The sequence below is a fragment of the Mastomys coucha genome, unplaced genomic scaffold (assembly GCF_008632895.1).
Source record: "Mastomys coucha isolate ucsf_1 unplaced genomic scaffold, UCSF_Mcou_1 pScaffold1, whole genome shotgun sequence".
NCBI lineage: Eukaryota > Metazoa > Chordata > Mammalia > Rodentia > Muridae > Mastomys > Mastomys coucha.
The window spans coordinates 37,591,608-37,609,422 of record NW_022196891.1 but is presented as its reverse complement, the minus strand read 5'-3'; the positions used below and the strand labels follow the sequence as shown (position 1 = coordinate 37,609,422).

Genomic DNA, 17,815 nt, shown 5'->3' with positions numbered 1-17,815 from the left:
CTCACTCTGTAAACCAGGCTGGCCTTGAACTCAGAAATCCACCTACCTCTGCCTCCCAAGTGCTGGGATTAATGGCGTGCACCACCAGTTCCCAATTCCTTAATTAGAATCTTCAGGATGTTAAACTTGACATTCATCCTGTACTTACTAATGTAAAGTCTTCTTAGGAAGAGCAACACCCATGCTTATACTTCAGGCTCCACTTAATATTTATCATCATTAGGACTTATTAGGAAACATTGACAATCAATGAAAGTTTTCACAACACTCGCATTTAAAACCTTCAATTAAATTCCAAGTGTTATTGTTGTCACTGTGACAGTTTAGGGGAAGTTTTTGTAACAAGTCTTTATAACCCAGGGTTGCTTGGTAGTTGCTCTGTTGTGTAAGCTATCCTCAAACTTCCTTTGTTAGCAGAGACAACCATGATGTCTTAAAAATATTGTTTTATAAAAGCATATGATGGATTGTCACCATTTTCACCCTAATTATCCTCATTCCTTCTTCCACTCTTGACTAACCACTTCTGCTTTCCCAAGAGATACCCTCCTATTTTCACATCATGTTTCATTTCTAAACCACTGAGATTGATTGGGGTTACTAACCTGAGTATGGGTCAAGGGTTATTTACTAGAGCTTGAGCATTATCCAGTGATACACCATTGAACAAGATGATTTCCCTGTGCCCAGCAACCAATAACTGCCAGTAGCTACTCATGGAGACATAAGACTTCTGAGCCCCTCCTCCATGAATTATGCCATTATACATGACCTCGACTTTCTGTTCCTTCTGCCTCGTCATCATTAAGTACAGAAATTAAGCTTGTGCTCTCCTTAAACTTTGCTTAATATTTTCCAAGTAGGATACACAAGCCTCTACTTGTTCTTTTGAGATCATGAGACTTAAAATATTAAAGAGACATGTAAACTACTGGATGTAGCATCTTCAGCTTTTTATTTTTTATTTTTTGCTTTATTTTACATTTACTAACTACTAAATATTCTCCCAATTTTATTCTATTATGCAAACAATGATTTTGTGAAATATTGCATAGCTGAAATTTTGAGGTAGATTTCTATGGAAAGAGCCAGTGCATGAGAGCAGATGGGAAAAACTTACTTGATCGCTGGTTTTTTATGAAAAACAATTTTAATCTCTCTTTAAATGTGTTTTCATTCATGTAGAATTCAACTTGGACCCTAAAAACAGAAAAATAAACCAAATTTGTATAAGTTAACTGCATCTTTATTTTACCAAACTAAATAAAAACTGACTTTGCAGTTCTCCAGATAAATAAAAATAAAAATATTTTAATTAATGCATCCTATGTTTGGAGTGAATTGCATACCATAAAAAGGAGGGTTCATTAAAATACAGTACTGTTAGTTCAGAAAAAAGGGCTTCTGATTCCTAATCCTAAAGACGGTGCAATTATATTGCAGTTAACATAATTATCTAATTTAGTGATTTAATAATTCACCGAAATTATTTTAAAATACATTAAACTTTTTCATCTTTAATGTATATTTAAAATTATCCATCAGCCAAAGAATCTTTTTCCTAATATTTTTCTGCTTTAAAAAGGAACAAAATGAATGAAAACTTACCAGGCAGGGCTTGAATATCAGTTTTATCAAGCCTTTCATTCAGCCTAGAACCTACCTGATACAGACATTTCCTAACACCTTCCTTTCTTGTTGACTTATTTCATCTCATTTTTAAATAGAGAGAGAGAGATCAGCAAAGGGGTTTAAATCAGGAGCAGCAAGTGAAGGCTGTAGATTATTAAGAAGCAACCCCAATAAGGTATAAGATGGTATGCTTAATCTACCCTGAAATAAAGTCAACCATTAACAGAACACCACCTTCCTCCTTCTGGAGGTATCACTACCTCCAGAACAGTGCTTTTCTCTGTCACCTATCAGCATGCTCACTGCTGTCTCTCCTATTCTAGAATGTAATTAAAAATTTGGGATAATAAACCTGAAGTGTCATCCTGCACAGAGTGACTTGTCAACAGTTAACACTTTCACACACATTCATTATATGTTTAGATTCCAAAACCAGATAAGTCAGAATTTCAATACTTACATGATCAAAATTTTCTCAAGATTATCCTAACACCACAAACATTTGAATATATGATCTGCATGCTCTTAATATATTTATCAGCTCATTTTGTTGCTTTGTTATAAAAGACATATGTGGAGGAAAAGATCAGGAGAAGTGTTACAAACAATACTGTACTGCTAGACAATTCCACAAACTTGCTATTCTGTATATTTAGGGATAAGAAGTTCTTAAGAAAAAAAATCAAAACTCTGCTCAATAAAAATATTTTATTACTGATAAACCAAGTTCTATATAACTTTAAAAACTCTCCATATTCATTAATTTTTCTTTCCTATTTGAAATTATTTCTACTAACAGTTTTAAAGTATTTATCCTTATCCTTTTCTTCACTTTATACATAAAAAGAGGTGTGGAGTCAAAATCCAGTTTATAGTTACTAAATATTTTTTCAAAATGGCTCACTACAAAAATTGTAGTGCCTTTGGAAGCACATGGTATCTGTAGGTCCATGTGCATGGTCATTTCCCTACAGAATTACACTCTCAAAAACCCTCAAGCAAGGCAAGGAGGCACTAAGCCAAGTTTATGTCTTCAAAGTCCTTCATTGGCTCTGTTTCCTTCCTTGATCAAATGAAAAGTCAGCTCAATTGAAACAAAGGAACTGTAACACTGATACTGAGCATAAATAGTTAAAATTTGTTATGGATACAAAACAAAATTTGAGAGGGCACATGGCTATTATGCAAGTAATTTAGGAAAGGCCATTCTGATTTACTTCCTAGAATTATCAAATTTATAAGAAGGTTCATCCATTCTTCAAATAGTAGCTGGAGCCCGATATGAATATGAACTGAGGAACATTTCTTTTTAAATAAAATGAGATCAAGTAGACAAAGTAATCAGGAGTATGTAAAGCATTCCACCTCAGAAAAATTATGAGCTGCACAAAGGTTTAACACCTATTGGAAGTTAAGAGTCACAAAATGATCATACTTAAAGAACAAGGTAGCCAAAATCATTTAAATAAACATATTTTAAATAATACAAGTTATTACCAGACATACCTGTGGACAGAGCTAATTCTAAAGGAGAGTTATGGATCAGAATTACTAAATCTGAAATGGATATCATTGTGTAATGAAGAGTTCTTTAACATATGTACATGTTCCAAAGATGAAATGACAGCTTGCCATCCACTCAGAATCCTTTTCTTAGTACAGACTGTTTGGCATGTTAGTGAGCTGTTCATGGTGTGATTTCCTAATTTCTATCCAACTATGACATTATGTGAAACAAACCTCTTAATTATTCTATTTATCTTACTGGTCTAGTGCTATACTGTAAAACATGTCCAATACTGAAATATAAATTTATACAAATATGTTTTAAGGTTGATGATAATGAAAAAAAAGAAAGTAATGCTTTGGAGTTATCGACTTAGATACAGGGAAAACATAAAACACTGGAGGGTAAGGGAAGGAATTTGTTTTCTTTTCCTGTATAGAATGAGTGAGGCTAGCAGGAGAGGAAGAGAAGAGGAAAACAAAGTGGAAGAAGAGGAAAAAGAGGAAGGAGGAAGAATAAAGAACAAAGTGAAAAAGAAGAAAAAGAGAAATACACAAAACACAATAAAGTTTTCTTTACTAATCACATGACAACTACTTCAAGTTCAAAGTGAATGTAGTGGAGTTAGGATAAACCATTGGAATTTCCTCAGATATTTAAAGTTCTAGAGACTCTTGTATTAAATAAAATTCAGAGATGACCTTTATAATATGTTTCATAAATTCAGCTAATTATAAAAATGATAAAGTGATTCCTGTTCCTGGTATAAAGCTGCCTCCTCTCCTCCCTCTTTCCTCTGCTGACTCCCTTCCACCCACCCCTCGTCCCTCCCCATTTCTCCCCCTCCCTTCCTTCCTCCCTCTCTTTGTCTGTGATTCTATCTCTCTTTTGACCTTCCCTCTAACTTGCTTATCAGAATTTAATTTCCCTAGAAAATGATGTTTTAATAATATACAAGGGCAAATCAGCTTGCATCATTTCTCAAAATGTCATTTTTAGTCCAAGCTCATATCAAAGAAAACATTTAGACTAGGTTTTTCACCATTTATGCTAACACATGACAATCTCTATTAGGTAGCCTTCTACTGGAACATTTTATGTTAGCTGATGATGGATTGTTTTATTTGAATAGATATATTTGTAGTAAAGAACAATTCTGTTGAACTCCCATATATATATTTTATCATTTTAGGTTTATTAAAAATCCTTACATTTGGAAACATTCTCTAACTTTCTATTTCCATTTTCTGGATTTGGAGTTATTAGCTTGACAATTACTTTTGTATAAAATTAAGGCAAAAATTTTGATAGGCTTTTCATATAAAAATCAGCCCCAAATATATTCACAGTAATTCTACTAATGATGACCCTTCAGGGCTTGTAATCAAAACTCAAATTCTATCAAAATTTATATCGGAAATGGATGGGTATTAATTGCTATTAAAACTACATTTAATCAGACAAACTTATGGCACATTGTTGTCTTTCTTTAGACTGTCTGATTGGGTGAGCCATTTTAATCATTAATATTCTAATATCTCCATATGCAATCACCTTGGCTATCAAGGGAATTTGATTTTGCTTCAGGGTGTACTGAAGTGATAGCTTGGGAAATTTCTTTCTGTGCATATTATTATTTTTGTTTTGTTATCTTCTTTAAAATTATGTAGTATGTTCGATCGGAAATTCTTCTGTGGTTTTTATGTTCCAAAAATCTGGAATTACTGTAGAGTTGGGAGAACAAAGGGATTGTATATTTTCCCTAATGATAATGGCCTGTGTTAATTTAGAACTTGCTTTTCATTTTCCTCTTATTCTATATCTGTAGTATTTGAATTTTGTGTAAAACTCATACTAGAGCTTGCTAAATTTTAAATTCCCTGCTCTCATCTTTATACTTGTATTTAATAACTTTAAAGGAGGTCTTATATCAACAACACAAAAAGTAATTTTAATCCAGGATACCAATGCAGAAACATTATTTTGATACTTTCTTTGTTTTAAAAAATATGAATCCTTGTACATAAATTCTCATCAAGGAAATATACCTGTTACTATTAAAATAACTGATTTGTAGTAGAGTGGCAACAAACAATATTCAGTTCAATTACATAGCATACTTTATAAAAGATCATTCTTACAAAGTTAGTTTGGATAAGACTTATATGCTATATACTCAAAAGAAAATAAGCAGTTATCAAAAGTCAATGGTAAATTCATGTATAAAGAAAAGGAAACAAAGAAATTTGTGGGAGGAAGTAACTTCATTTACAGAAAGCAATATTATTGAAGATTTCTTCAAATATCACTTAGGCAAGAAGGGGAGAAGAACAAATATTTACAACATTCAGAGAAATACCAGACTACATTTCCATACACAGAAAAAAAAATCAATGTTGATGCCTTGAAATTTATTCAGAATACCAAATCAGACATGTTCTCATAGATCTCAGGCCTGATGAACATCAGTATCAAAGAAGATTCTGCCTGTGGGTCTAACTGATGCTACTTCCTTGACATTCTGCTGCTGATCACACAATATTGGTATGTAGTTTATGAGTGACATCTTCATTATTGAACTTCTAGCAAACAAATACCTTGGGACTACTCTCTGGATCCTTAGGTTGTAAAAGACAGGAACTATAGATGCATATTAGCCCCAACATCAACTTACTTAAAAGGGATTTTGTACACAAAGTTAATCTGTGGATGTAATGATGATGTACATAGCTCCCAGGGCAGCTGTCTATTCTAAGACCTTTTTATTGATGTGATTTTGTTGTTGTTGTTGTTAAACTACTATAACACCACAACTGGTCTTTATCTTATAAGAAGCAAATATGCAGTATTTGTAGCACAATGTTCTCCCTCTGCTCATAGCAGAAAACACTAAACTAAGTGTATGCTTATGAAAATGTCATCTTTCCAAAAAGACTTCAGTAGTCTATATTTACCTCTATTCTTTTTACAAATATGTTTCTGAATTGAATTGTGATGTCTCTGCCAAAAAAGATACATTGATTATACTGCTCAAGTACTTTAAATATGGGCTTAATTGGGAAAAGAATTTCTGAAGATGTAGTTGGTCAAATTAGGGTAAAATGATTCTGGCCTAGAAAGGGCCCTCGATCCAGTATGACTAGTTCTTTATAAAAAGAAGAAGTAAACCAGAAAATAGCAAAAAACACTGGGAGAAGATGTTCAGATGAAGGCTAAGAAAGGGATTAAAGTTGTACTCCATAATTCATTGGCATTCAAAAGTCTGTATCTAAAACACTGTATTCACTGCACTGTGGAGTGTTGTTGAATGTTCACCATGTTTCTTTCAGGAGTAGCTAACGTTGCTTTGGCATTGCTAAATCACAAGAAAACATCTTGACACATACTGCTATCAAAGGAAAAGTTTAAATTCAAGGTACAGTTTCTACTGCTTTTGCTTTGTGCTGAAGTAGATAAATCATTCAGTCAAATTGATTTGTGTGGATTCCAATACTGTAAAGTATTTGTTAAAGGAAGAAATTCTGAGTTATTTGTCAGTCAGTAAATGACTTCCAATATAAGAATGGCTTGATGAAAGATCAAGAGCTCCACTTGATTTTAACATCAGTGCCTGGTAGGCAACACTTGAAAGTGTTTAGATTTCTTGCATTACTTGCAGTTACCTAAATGTGCAGTTTCCATAGTAAAAACATCATAAATCAATCAAAGAAGAATTCTGTTTGACATGTCACCATCTACAGACTCCATTGGATGGACCTATGCTCTGAACTTCTCCATTTTAATCAAAATAATTATATTTTAAGAACTCCAATTTGACTTAATATAACATGGAAACCAAAAGATGGAGAATTTATAAGTAGATCCTAAGATATATTTTGTAAATTTTAAATCATAAGGCATACCTCCTTATCCCCCACTATCAAAGGTATGAGGAGATAAAAGGATGGAAGGTCACATAATTTCTACTTTAGATTGCAATACAGACTTCCCTGGAATATCCATAATCAATTTGATCTTTTCCCAGAACAAAAGTGTGATATACTCTCAAGATACTGAGCAGCTGCAACAAAGCATGGGTTTCATACAGATATATAACAAGGGCATGAACAACATCCGTTCTTCAGTGTACTGTTCCTCCTGTCTGTAAGAAATTTACAGCAAAATTTTGTTCTGTGTTTTCTATGTGATGTTCATAGGAAAATCCAGATATAGTGATTAAAATAACATTTATACAGTAAAAAGAAATAAATGAACATGTAAGTAAATATAAATAAATAGATAAATGGATAAATAAATAAATAAATAAATAAATGGCATTTCCCAAACTATAACTAGACTTTGAGGATAACAGCCCAGGCTCCAGCTGTCCTACCAGGCTTAGCTCAGCCACCTGCAACCATTATGTCAATTAAGGAGATTAATAATGATGAAAACTAAAGAGAAGCTTATGCAATGTGTCTACACTGGCTGTAGGAACTTGAGGTCCAATGACCTCAAGTCATCTTTGGTATAAAAAGAGTTTTAGGTTTTAAATACAAGAAGAATCATATCAAGGGTCATGAAGCAAATATAATTAATCTGCTGTTGTCTGGGCATAGTCCAGTGTTTAACTGTTCTGGTTCAGGTCCTGGTAGGTATCCCAAAGAAGGCAATATTGTTTGGGGAATCGAGGTTTTCGGATAACCATTTGTGTTTCAAGGTGTAGCTCATCTTCATAGACAGCTGTGCTTATAGAATAATGAGAAGCTATGACTGCAGACAGCTCAAGAGTAAAGGTTTAGTTTAATGACGTAATCTCTGACTTCACCAAAGGGAAGATACCAAACACGATGTTAGAAGCTACAAACCCACAAAGTCTTACCAACATAACTGACTAAGCATAAGCTAAACCAAGACAGCAATGATAAGCATGCTAACGTGAACATGAGAGGCTCATGAGACATCAACCCCTACACAAACAACTGTAGGAAACTAAGGTAAATTGAGGACAGGAGACATAGTCTTCCCCAGAGAAGAATATCCCATTGCTTACCCAGTAACCAATGGTGAGCCCTGAAAATATGAAGACAAGCAATGGAATGCAGACTGAGCAGGCTGTATTTTGGAAAGGAGAGATAGAAATGATGTTATGATATTATTATCTCAAAAATAAAGGAAAAACTGTTTAATTCAAAGTTAGGATTTAAAGTTTGACACAACATGAACAAGCTACACAAAAGAAGAGAGTTAAAAAGAAAAGAATATAAGAAGGCAGAGATACCAGGAATTCACCCTGCCTTCGTTGCCTAGTGGTCACAGGGGAGGACTCAATGATTTTGATTGAGTACATCTTCTAAAATGTGTTTCAAAGTGTCAGTGGTGATATTTCTGTTTTGTGGCTGGTTAGACTTTTGTTGCTCTAAAATTCCATTTTATTGGGAATCCATTTTCTATCTGGTACTTTCATGATGGGGGTTTCTTCTACTTTAAACATTTTTCTAAATAGAAATCTGTTTAGAAAGAGAAAAATAGCTAGTAGTTCAAAATAAAAATATATAAATAATTTTAATAAATAATTCAAAAGAATAAGCACAAAAGTACCTATCCATATGGGCCAGAAGTAAATAACCCTCACCACAAAACACTGTTCTCATCTCCAATGGAGGGAGATGGATTATTCTTAGCCAAATGGGAGTGAACTATGTCTTGTGAACACAGACTCAAGTTGCCTGAATGACTGTTCTACTGTGGAAGTAGTTAAACGAGATAAATTAGTCACATAATTAAAGCTATAAATCACTGCAATCACCAAATGTATTGGTGGAGACTGCAAATAGGCAATTTCAGGGAACTAGGGAAAATTTGCGATAAGTTTTAGATGGTACCAATTGATATCACTAGTTTCTGGGTAGGGGAATGTATGTGATCTGTTTGAAAAATAATTCCATAAGTTTTACCTGATAGTTGAAAGATATTAGGTCATATAGACACATAGATAGGCATGAATGGGTCTTTAGGGGATTAAAGGGAGTCCAAGATCATTTTGGTTCTGGTCTGCCATCTTTCCAACTCTTGACATTTACAAATCTCTACTCATTCACTACCTTTGATATAATGTGCCTTTGTTTTTCTGGACACTTCATCTTACACATACACACACACACACACAAACACACAGACACACACAAACACACACACAGACACACACACAAACACACACACACACAAACACACACACACATACACACACACACAAACCAAAGGAGATCTTTCTACTTGTCAATAAAGAATATGTTAGTTAATTCATTTTTGCAAATAATGTGGTATCAATTAACACTTACTACCTAACCATTTGAATCCTAGTAATGTGCCAGAGGGAATCCTCAACACAGTAGTTTGAGGTGGGAACATGATGTCCTAACAGGCACTAATTGATAGTAAAAAGACAACTAGACATTAATATCCAGACATGGAAGTGGAAAAGTGGTAACACAATCATACAATGGAAAGTTAGAATAGAAATGAATGCTTGTGGCTGCATGCGATAAAAAGAGAAGCATTTTATAGCATGATGCAGGAGGAAGGATGCAAGTTCAACAGCAAACATCAAATCCCTAGTTTAATAAAGTTCAAAGTATTTAAAATCAAATAAATTACTCTAGGAAGCATGCACTTCTGTTAAAGTGTATTTTTTTAAAGTAAGAGAAAGAAAAAGCAGCATAGCAGTGACTTTTGGGAGGTAATCCAGGGGCGATATCGCAAGAACTAAGTTTTAAGGCAAAGAAATTCATATGCTTACTTTGAACTATCCCTGGGATGGGTCACCAACCTCATCGCCATGAGTGTGGGAAAGAAAGACACTGCTCTAAAAAGTCCCCACCAGTCCATCATGGCATGTGACATTTACTGAGCAGTACAATAAACAGTATGGTGCAGTACTGGAGCCCTAACTGTCTTAGGCCTCTGCAGCTGTAAGACTTCTCTATGTGATATGACCCCATAGGAGTTGTAGTCGCTTAAAAGCTGGAAGTTAGATAACCGTGTGATTCCTCAGTCCGAGGTTATAGATGAGGTCAGACACTTGCTCCATGTAGTCTCTTTGTTGGAATGTTTTCACAGTATTGTGCTTCAGAAAATGAAGAAATTTGTTACCGACTTATTTCCTAATATAATTCTCTAAGTTGACTTTTCTTTCTTCTTGATGCTTTTCTGCTTATTCCTTATATTTTACTCTCTGCACAGGCCTAGATATGGATACATCCGGCATTCTCTTTTTCCTGTCTAAGTGAACCTCTTATTTTGTTTTCCTGGGACTTGCCTTCCTAGCTGCCTACCAGAGCATCTCCTTTGTTTTTATACTATAGCTGCATTGGCAAATACCTTCTCCAGCTCTGAACTCTAAGCCTGGAGCTAACTGGAAGTTGCTAGATCCATAGAAGGGTTCATTGATGTTTTGCTTTCATATCTTGTGAAATGTTGTTTGGTTATGTGCCTGTCTATTTTCTTTGGTTTAACCTGTGATAGTGTCTCAGCATTAGCTCAAATTTAAACTTGATTTCTTTCACTCCACCCACGTTTTTTGAGAAACAAACATTTCTAATCCTTGAAAAAATAAAGAAGGTAGCACTGCAGAGCATTTCATAAAACAAAACTTCCATATAAGCTCATGAGTCAAATCTTCAGCACCCACAGGAATTAGAGTGTAAACCAAACAGTAAGAATTCAACAGCTTTGGGTGATAGAAAAAGTCAGGAATGGGACACTTTCTGATTTACAAATTACAAGATTCAAAAAAGGAAAAGTGGGACTAGAGTAACGACTTAAGGGTTAAGAGTACAGGCTCTTAGAGAAGACAGAGTCAGTTTGAAGTACTGTCAAGAAACTCACACCTAACTGTGAATCCAGATCTTTGTAAGTGCCCAGTGCTCCCTGGAGGTCTAACACTTAGGTTTGGTGCTCTCATGTTTTATAATTGCAAAACATATTTAAATAGATTATGATTCATTACCTTTCCCAGGAGATATTGTAAATAAGAAAAAGTCTAATAATAAAAGAAAAGTCTGTATCAAACTTCAGACTTCCAAAAAAAGATTCATTACCATACTCCAAAATTTGTAGAATTCTTAAGATAATATTTATATGCAGATGTTCATAAATTAGTGGAACAATCTCCAATTGTTGGGTACTCCAGACTCACCTCAGGTGCAAACAGCTAGGCTGGCTGGTCACACCTTTGGAGGATAACCTATAATCCACACTATGTATGAGATTTTTTTTTAAAGAATTCAACGAGGAATAGCTACAATTACTACCCAATACATTGTCTATAATGTCAAGGATACTTAACCAATCAAAACCAAGACAAAACAGAACAGAACAGAACAGAACAGGACAGGACAGGAAAGGACAGGACAGGACAGGACAGGACAGGACAGAACAGAACAAAACAGAAGAGAACAGAACGAAAGGAAGGAAGGGGGAAAAAAGAAAAATAATAAATTCAGAGAGAAATATGCTGTAGAAGATCTATTTTCTTGGGTTACAATATGGCATGGCCACAATACAGCAGATCTAGCAAAAAAGCAAACCATAGATTTTGACTGAACTAAGAACATATCACTAAAAGAAATCTGTTTGACCAAACAGACCTTATGCTCCTGTCACAGCCTCTAAAAAGAACAACTAAACAACTAAAACAGTTGAATAAGTTGAATAGAATCATGCCTTTTTATGGGACACTTTAAAGACAGAACCAGATAGAACAGGACAGGACAAGACAGGATTACTTCAGAAAAAGAAATGCTACAGTGGAGCTATTTTCCCCAGCTGTGAAATACCATGGCTGTCCTAAAACAGAGGAGCTAAATTCCCTGTCCACGGTCATAGCAAGGAAGTAGGAAAAACCACAGAGATGGCACACTGGCTTTTCCCACTGGTTAGAATGTCTTCTTCCCATAATACTTGATTATCACCTCATTTTAATTCGATCATGTTTTAAGGAAGGGATCTGAATACAGTCACATTTTGAGGTTATAAGAGGTTGTGGTTTCAGCAAGTGGATTGGGAAGCAAGCACAATTTGGGCAGTGGTGGCACATACCTTTAATCCCAGCACTTGCGAGGCAGATGTGGGCAGATTTCTGAGTTTGAGGACAACCTGGTCCACACAATGAGTTCCAGGATAGCCAGGAATATACAGAGAAACATGTCTCAAAAACCAATACATAAATAAATAAATAAATAAATAAATAAATAAATAAATAACCAACCAACCAACCAACCTTGGAAGCGAGCACAACTCAGTCCCTAGCACTGGTTAGTAGTGTGTCTTCAATGCCTAATTCCTCATAAATTAGTGTTTGTTATGGCTCATCTCTCTCTACTGAAGTCACAGTGTTCACAGTTACCATTTAATTGCACTTACCACAAAGAAAAAACGGAGCTGCAACCTCTCCCTGTTTGTCTTAGTAAACATAGGTGCAAAAGATCCTGTCTTTCTCTTTAAACCACATTCCTTACTTGACTTGAAAATGTTCCCATTTTCATGGCATTTTCAAACCCTCTGGATTGCTCTTGAGTAGCCTAGTCTGATCCTTTCTCTTTTATTACTAAAAATAAGTTCCCTTTTTATAGTTAAACTCAGAATGTATTTCCCAGAAATACCCTGGATTGCAACAGTTTATTTCCAGCCCCATACCTCCTCCCATTTTATGTACTCAACTGCCTACTCCATTTTTCTCCTTGGCTCTCTAGTGGACGTTTTCAAGCCAACACATCTAAACGTAACTAGATTCCTGGTTTTCATTTCTGAAAGTTTCTTATGTAAGCTGATGTCAAATACATCCATATGCTTCAAAAAAATTCATCCAGGCCACTGTTCTTTCACTTGAGTACCTATCAGCATTATCCTCAAAGGTTCTCTGCGTAGTCAACATCATTTCACAGACAAGCAAAAGAGCAAAATCAATACTTTTGATAAGGTTCACAAAGAGCATCAACAGAGACATAAAGATGCTTAAACTTGCCTTCAAACACAGATTTATTTTCAACAGAAGTCATGGAAAAGTCTAAACGTTAAGTGGAAATGTGGAAATATTGAACCCTGCTGAAGCTTCATCAAAGTAATAAATCTCCAAAATTCATGGCTAAACGCTGCATACACATCATAGAAATCACCGTGTGGTACAATGTCTTTTAGTGCAAGGCATAACCTTAGATTAGATCTGACTGGAAAAAAAAGCCCATATTGCATCTGTACTATGAGGGATGCCAATGACATGGAAGATAGATCTGTAAAGAAAAAGAACCCATCCACCATATTTTTCCCCTGTGGGAGATTCCCTAATCTATCTTTTCACTTTCTATGCTCAGTCTTGCCTACCCTCAGTTCCCTTATGGCATCTAGAATACAATACACATCCAGAATTGGTTTAAGTGACAGCAAAATTTATTGTTGTGTAGCTTTTCAGGTCTCCATGAAACAGTAAGCGCCATGAAAAAAATACTTAACAGTCTGTTTATATGTCCATGGCCAGGGCCTAGAATGCAGTATATATTCACAATAGAGATGGAATTAATAGTTACTCTGTAGTACTTCCATCTCACACCCTGTTAGCATCCAAAGTTGACAACTGTCAGCATGCAGGGCTGACAATCTGTGGACAATACCATCTGGCATCATCTATGCAGAAAAACAGAAATTCCCAAATAACCTTCCTCCAAAACAAAGAACACACACACACACATATATATATATATACATATATATATATATACATATATATATATATGTATATATATATATATATATATATATATTTTAAATTGGAGACTGCAAGCTTCTGATTTGCTGTTAGAGATAAATAAATATTCTAGCATACAGCTTTATTTTCAACTACAGAATTATTATACAGATTCTCTATAAAAATAATTCAGCCCAACATGGAGAAAACAGACATCTCTTGTACTAGCAAGAATTCCATCAATGTTTCTTCCAATCCTTCTTGTTCCCTTCAACTCTCATCTGTCTTTGTCACTGGAAATGTTCCATCAGTGATGTACTTAAATGACACAAATTAATATTTGTTCAATATTCCATGTTCTTTTTCAATATACCACAACTGCCTTTTTCATGATCCGCATCCTTCAAGTGGATCTTAAGAATCTATGCTATGAGTTGTAGAGCACAGAAAAATTATAGGAAAAAATATGTATATATGATACATAGAGATATCTGAAAGTTCATATGTACGTATATATAATGAGATATTTGGTAATTTGATTATTGAAAGTGTGTACTTTTCTTGAACGAAGTAGAGGCAGCTTAGAATAGGTACACAAAAAGATTGAGCAAAAATAGACTGAAATAGACAGGAAGCAAGCAGATGGAAGCCATCACTAGTAACAACCAACTTTGAGCCTCATCATGAGTTGATTTGAGGGCATGTTTCTTGCTGTGTTCCTCCAAAGCTGCCAGTATGGGAGGATTTGTATCTAAAATTATAAGGGCAAGAACTCTCAATTTTGTTCATTTTGCTTATGCCTTCAGAACTCAACACAAGGCCAGACACACTTACTACTAATTCTTCAAACAAGCTGTTTTTCTATGTGCATTGTGAATTTTGCTATATAAAACTTACTTCAGTCATATTCATATTTATATTTACAATGTTAAATATGAAGTTCATAATTTTCAATATCTTCTAAATATTTCATCATTTTCATATACCTCTTTTGCAGATTCTGTAATATTGGAGCTTATTTAGAATTTCTAAAGAAAAATTCCTTCATTATTCCCAACAACCCAACCAATGAATTAAAATTAAATTTTGTTTAGGGGAAGTACTGTAGAGAAATAGTTTAATGACACTTTCAGAATTATTATATCTTGGATAATTTTTACTAAAATGTGTGTTAAAATGTATACTATATAAATATTTATTCAACAATTAAGTAAGTCCACATGTTATATTTAAAGACAGATTTAGTATACATTATCTAAATTTTTTAGAATCAAATTCATTTTAGACCCTTAATATTTTGTGAAATTATCATACATAATGAGCTATCTTGAAGTTGTAATTTTATTTGAAACAAAAGTTAATGGAGTTCCCCATACCACATGTACACACAGCCCAAAGGTAAATTTATACATTGTTTTAAATGATTTTTTAAAGCAAAATATCGTCTTGATTATATCTTTGATCTCCAATTGTGCATGAGTGAGTACTGGATGGAGGTAGCCACTAAGGCATGTGGAGCCAGACTAAAGGGAGGGGGAATCTGTAAAACTCCAGAGAAAAAAGTCATGAATTAACATCAGCAAGTGATCTTCCCTATAGTCTCAAGGACTGAAGAGGTGGAAACAAGGAAGGTCACTGGAATGGAGGAGTTCAGAGTCAGTGTGAGGGAAACTGGATGAGTGGGAAATAGAAGAAAAAGAGAAAAGGGTAGAAAGCAAAGGCAGTGGAAGGTGGTAAGGAAGGGACAACAGTCCTACCAAGAGAAGGAAAATAAAGATTGAGCAAACAAGTGTATTTTTTTATTGGTGTTCTATTTTATAGCCTTGACATACTTCCATAAACGCTTCAAGTGCAGCAACAGCTTTCCCACTGCATCATCTAATGTCAGAGCTGTAAGGGTCATGACAGAAATGACACAGCACAAAACAGTGTTGCTCATATTACAGCCATATAATAATTTACAGAGTTAAGTAAAACATTTCTTTTAGTATGCCATCCATATCTACAATATGAATATATGTGATATGTGAGCATTTTAACTGAGTGTGGCACATGCTCATATTTTATGTACAGCCATGTGCAAACAATGCATTTGTCAATAACAGTATATCAAGAGATCATACTGCCTAGTTGTGCATGTGGTTGTGTTTGTATGTGTAAATATACTCACAGGATGTTTAAAAGATGACAAAATTTTGTGACAATAAACTCACAATATAACTGTCCTTAAGCAAAGCAAGAGAGTGTCTGCAAACTCATACCCTGTATCTTGCCCTTTTAATTCATGCTTGCTGTGTTCACTCCTCAGTTCATGCCTCAAAATCCTTGCTGCAATAGCAAGAGGGCATTTGAAACAGTAAGCTATCTTCATAATAGAAAAGAATGTAGTAGTTTTGACAGCTGTTGACAGCATGAATGTAAGCAAGAAAAGACAGAAGATGATCTTACACTATAACATTGGGCAGAAGCACCAGAAATGTGTGTGAATTATTCACACATGCAGGGCTGCAATAACTCACAAAAGTGAGTGATGTAAAATGAATGATATTAATAATCGAATGAATTTTCTGAAAGTGAGGCCATTATCTTTACAGTTTCAAGTACTTTAAAAGCTGCTTGAATCACTTCCATGGAGCTGAATATTAATAGGGAAGCATTATTCTGCTGGCAGATCAGCATGTGCTCTTTAAAAGAAACCCATACTTCTAGTGTGTAAAAGATATATGCTTACTTATGGGGAAGCAGTAATTTAAATAAAAAAAAACACAGTTACAATTTTAAAAACTGTAATTAGTTTGCCAGAACACAAGAAGAAATATAATTCATACAAAAATATATTAAATGAAACATGGAAGTAAGTTTGTTTTTTACTGTGACCAGTGCATTTAAAAAAAAAAAAAGTCTTATTTGTTTTGTGCAGAAAATGCCACTGAAAATGACATTTTCTCTAGTCCTGATTCTTCAACATTGCTTGTGGGATTGCAAGCTGGTACAACCACTCTGGAAATCAGTTTGGTAGTTCCTCTGGAAATTGGTACTGAGGACCCAGCTATACCACTCCTGGGCATATACCCAGAAGATGCTCCAACATGTAATAAGGACACATGCTCCACCATGTTCATAGCAGCCTTATTTTTAATAGCAAGAAACTGGAAACAACCCAGATGTCTCTCAACAGAGGATACAGAAATTGTGGTATATCTACACAATGGAGTACTACTCAGCTATTAAAAACAATGAATTATGAAATTCTTAGGGAAATGGATGAATCTGGAGAATATCATCCTGAGTGAGGTAACACAATCACAAAAGAACACACATGGTATGCACTCTCTGATAAGTGGTTATTAGCCTAGAAGATCAGAATACACAGAGTACAATCACAATCCACAAGAAGTTCAAGAAAGAGGAAGACCAAAATGTGGATACTTCATTCCTTCTTAAAAGGGAGAACAAAATACCCATGGAAGGAATTGCAGAGACTAACTATGGAGCAGAGACTGAAGGAAGGACAATCCAGCCTGATATACCTGTCTCCTGAAAGGCTCTAACAGTACCTGACTAATACAGAAGTAGAGGCTCACAGTCATCCATTGAATTGAGTACAGGGTCCCCAGTGAAGAAGCAAGAGAAAGGACCCAAGGAGCTAAAGGGTTTGTAGCCCCTTAGGATGAACAACAATATGAACTAACTAGTACCCTCAGAGCTCCCAGGGACTAAACCACCAACCACAGAGTACACATGGGGGAACCAATGGCTCCAGCAGCATATGTATAGTAGAGGAGGCCAAGTCAGTCATCAATGGAAGGAGAGGCCCTTGGCCTTGTGAAGGTTCTATGCCCCAGTGTAGGAGAATACCAGGGTCAGTAAGCAGGAGAAGGTGGAGTGGCAAGCAGGGGGTAGGGGGAGGAGGGAGGGATCAGGGGTTTGTCCTTGTTGCTGTTTTTTGTTTTTTT

General features: G+C 35.1%; 1 protein-coding gene across 5 annotated transcripts in view; it reads right to left on the bottom strand.

The window, feature by feature from the left end:
- Kcnt2 (potassium sodium-activated channel subfamily T member 2) overlaps window positions 1-17,815 on the bottom strand; it is a 353,683-nt gene that overhangs the window by 253,113 nt on the left and 82,755 nt on the right. For all 5 annotated transcript variants that reach the window (XR_004122600.1, XM_031384276.1, XM_031384279.1 and 2 more), the window contains exon 2: window positions 1,121-1,200. Coding sequence is in view for 4 of the 5 variants with exons in the window: in XM_031384276.1 (XP_031240136.1) it covers window positions 1,121-1,200 (80 nt within the window). In the remaining variant the exon portion in view is untranslated. The remainder of the gene's footprint in view (window positions 1-1,120; window positions 1,201-17,815) is intronic.